The 4180-nt window shown below is 42.8% G+C and overlaps 1 gene segment (V, D, J or C); it reads left to right on the top strand.

Moving 5' to 3' along the window:
- The first annotated feature begins 3784 nt into the window (after window positions 1–3784).
- Window positions 3785–4180, top strand: part of LOC104407610 — a 2385-nt gene continuing 1989 nt past the window's right edge. Inside the window, 1 exon segment of the C gene segment in view lies at window positions 3785–3878. Coding sequence covers window positions 3785–3878 — 94 coding nt within the window.

Consider the following 4180-nt stretch of genomic DNA (forward strand, 5'->3'; position numbering starts at 1 on the left):
GAACGTAGAGAAGGGAGTGTCCCTGCTCTGCTGAGCAGCCCCAATAGCCTGGTCTGTACTAAGTCCTGTGCACATGAGTTTTGGGGGATGAGCTGGGGACCTTCAGCCTGCATATCTGCCCCAGACCTTCAGCACCAAGGACAACCCAGGTCTCGTAGGCTCTGTATGGCCTTTGCTGCTTGGGGTGTCTGGGAAGCTCTTGCTAAGGAAGAAGCAGGTGGAGAAGTGTCAGCAAGAGGCAGTGAATGTGTGTAGAACTAGGGTGCTGGGCTGGAGTGGAGGGCACTGAGGGGTCAGCACATTTGCTTAGGGGTGCCCTGTGCAAGCAGACCTGAGCTCAGAGGGTCCCATCCATGAGCAGCCGCTCACCAGCACCAAGGGATGTGGGGCCACTGGGATGAAAGTGTGTCATTCCCCAGGGCCAGCTCTGAAGTCCCAGCAGTACCCTGCAGTCCTTCCTTGGAGGAAGATCCAACTGGCCCTACAGCAATACGTTACCTGTTGCACACCAGTTCCCCTGCCAATTGAGCGCTCTGTTACTCTGTTTATGAAGGATAGATTCTTTTGGAAAGAAGCAGGGTAGAGCTTTCAGCAAGCGTTTAAGGAATTCAAGCACCCGTGCATGAGCAAACCACCTCCTAGTTCCCTTCCAAAACGTACCTTCATATCCTAGGAAACTTTTCTGGAGGAAAGGGAGAGTCCCTCTCATTTCATTTCCTCTGAAACAGAACTCAAAGACACATGTTCAGCATCATGTCGTGGAACACCAATAGCCTAAATGTTCTAACTCATCACTGGCAGAGCACCTCCTGCAAATTTTTTTTGGGGGGGACCAGGACAGAGAAAGAAAAACTAATGACAGAACTCGACTTTTAAACCAAACAAATCAAAGTGTGTGGTTTGTGTGAGGCTGTGGAGGCAGGTGTGTTTCTGTGGCCACCCGAATGGAAAAAGGCTGTTTAACTGCATCCGAGATCTCAGTGACAAGGAGAATGCAATCTCACTGCAAAGGGTGTGGGAGAAGTACCCAGGTCTGTTACAGGAGGTATTTAGAGCTTGTTCTCTTTGTCCTGCCAACAGTTCAAGAGACTGAAGGTATCACATCAGCCATCTCTACAACTTTCCTGGAAGAGCAAGTCAATAAGGAGGAGAAAACAATTTGATACAGTAAAGGGAATAGTAGATGAACATGCCTGTGTTAACAACGGAAAACGTAGCAGCAGTGTTAAAAACAGTGATTAAAACCGAGAAATATACCTTTGTATTTGGTAACAACAATAACACAAATAAAAATACTGAGTAATACAGCATGGAAGCACAGAGATTTGTGAACAGGATGAATTAATGCTATTTCCTTTTAGTGTCTTGGAGCAGGATTTGAGGATTCAGAAACTCCTCCACAATTCTAGGTAAGCATTAATCACAATCATTAAAGTAAGGCAAAAAAATCAAAAGCCAGCTTTAGTTAACCATAGCTAGATGTTCCCCACCTTCAAAATCAATTAAAGGCATAGATAAATAAATCAAACGTTCCAAGAATAGCCAACTCAATCTAATTCACAGGATCAAGGAAGCTAAGAAAAAAGTGGTGCATATAATCAGGAAAAACCTCCCAAGACCCTTATAAAAATGGTACTCAAGAAATATTAAAAATCAAATTCCTGAGTAAATAAGCAACTAGAATGCAGGAAGGCAAACAGATTCCCTTAAACCACCATCAGCTAAACCAGAATCAGTTCTGAACCGTTCATAAACATGTACTGATTTTTATTTGGCATAAAATAGGCCTTGAGAATGTCCAGAAAGAGTTAAAAAGTATAGAATGAAACTAAACTGAAACTTAATGACTGGCAGAAAAATAGTTCACCCTACCTCTCTTGATGTTTCTTAAAAGACAAACCTTTAAGTGAGAACAGCTCTAACAACTCAAAAGGAACAATATTCCTTTTTGACAAGTCTGAGTGATATTTTAGTGAGAGATCAATATTACCCTATCTGACAGAAAAACCCCAATGCTGATAATGTTATTTTTAGTGTATAGCAGCCTCACTGCAGCAATGCTGGGGAGTTCAGAAGTTGAGCATTGTAGGTGAAGAGGAAAGTAAAATGCAGCTCTTTAAAGGACAGGAAAGAGAAGACACCACCTGGCACTGAGAAAAACCAAATGTTTTTGTAGAACTGGCTACCACGGTGTGTACTACGTACCACAGTGATTGAAAAAGGCTGAACCACCGCGCAAAAACTGTCTCACTCACTGACTTCTCTTGAAGGTGGAAGCATGGTGCCCTATGTAGTCTCTTCTTCATCAAAGAACATTTGTGTATGCACATGCACATGTTTGAATCTCAGAATGACTCAGCAGAAAGACCAATTTCCTCAACATTCGTACCAGATCTTGCAAGCGTGTCATTTTAGACATCTGGAGGGAGGCTGTCCTAAGTGGCTCCTTTTGGGTTGCAACAACAGATCTAGCTGTCAGAGGGGGCCTCTGTTCCTTGCAGCCTTTGGTTACTAACACTCCCCACGTTTTCTGGTGCTCCTGTGTGGCTCATGTTCCGTGGGCTCAGACACCTCGTTTGACAGAGCTCCCAGCTCCTTATTTACTATGGCAGCACTGAAGCTACTCTGAAGTTGCAAATCTTCAGGTGAAGCAAGAGCCTTCCTCTTGGTGCCAGAGTTCAACAATTCCCGGTCTTTGTTACCATGGAAACCTCCATTTCTCATCCTAATGGGCACAGGCTCAAACTGCCTCTTCTTTGTTAGAAAAGGGAAGACTGGGCTCTTGAAGCTGCAATCTCAGAGACGGAGTCCATTTCTTGTCATCAAGGTTCACATAGTTCTAATAGTGCAGAAATTGCTCATCATGAAGGATTTGGTCAATCTGCAACAACCCCTTTACTCTTTAATAGCCACTTCCACATGTACAGTGACTTTACCTAACAAAGAACAATCATTTTGCCTACTTTCTTATCTTACTTAAAACAGCACAAAGACTTTCTAAGGCACCAAATCACCGCATACTCCAACTCAAAGAGACCAAATGAAGCCCATTCTTCATGCTCCTGAGGACTGAAACCAAATTCAAGGTGAAAAAGAAGCTTCCTGCAGCCCAGAAGCATTTTCAGAGATGCTTTGAGATATCACTAAAAGTACTGATTTTTTAACCCTGCTTTCTGACCAGCTTAACTCCATGAGACTTTTCAGATGCCTCTTGTAATCCCCATGTTTTCACTTATAATTCAACCTTTTGGGTGTTATTTTCAATCCTTCTTTGAAAGCTACCACATGTTTCTTCATGTGGGTCAGAAACCACCCGAGAAGTCATATGACTGCCTGTATAATCTGCGCAGTGAAAAAGAAGGAAGAGGCAGTTTTTGTTATGAAGTGTATCACCGTGTCTGGGACCTGGAGTACCACGGTGGTATAAACAGCACAGGGCTCTGTACAAATACCCGGAAAAGGAAAAAAGGCAATATATTTAGGAGAAGAAAGGACTTGAGTGACTGAAATCATTAAGGAGACAAATATAACATTATTTTCATATTTCAATTTAACCTGGAAATGCAGAGCTCATGGGCTTTTGAAAATACAGAAGAAAGGGAGAACGTGGAAACATTTTACTCAGGCAAGCTTTTTGAAATCTCTAACTATTCAATGATTGTTTTTCCCTTTCCATTTCTGGAAGAAAATGTGGCTCTGGATACCCTCTTGGGGTTGCACACATGGATGATTAGGACAAATATCTGGCTTTTTGTCTTCTGTTTTTACAACACTTTCAAATACCATGAGGAAAGAGGTGGTTATTGAAACAAGTATTACCAGTGTGGGCACACATAAGCTGATATTTGGAAGAGGGACCACTCTCACAGTTGAACCAAGTAAGTAACACGATTTTATTTCTAAACTCTATGTTAAAATTAAGGTGGGGAAAGAATCTGATGGTTTGGGTTCACTGTAAGAATTTTCTGATACAATAATCTCTAAAGTGCAGTCGCTCTGGCCAGGGCTTCAAGCTGAATCCTCAGCTTTTAACTGCTTAGGAAGACTTCACAGGAACAACTGGGCTTCTTCTGTATGTCACTGTTACTCCATGATCCTCAAATCCCAGTCTGGATAGCTCTCTGGCCCAGTGTGAAGTGTCCTGTTTTCCAGGGGATTTTCACTGCCCCATTTTGAGCAG

This window comes from Nestor notabilis, unplaced genomic scaffold (genome assembly GCF_000696875.1).
Source record: "Nestor notabilis isolate BGI_N333 unplaced genomic scaffold, ASM69687v1 scaffold25290, whole genome shotgun sequence".
In the NCBI taxonomy this organism is placed as follows: Eukaryota; Metazoa; Chordata; class Aves; order Psittaciformes; family Psittacidae; genus Nestor; species Nestor notabilis.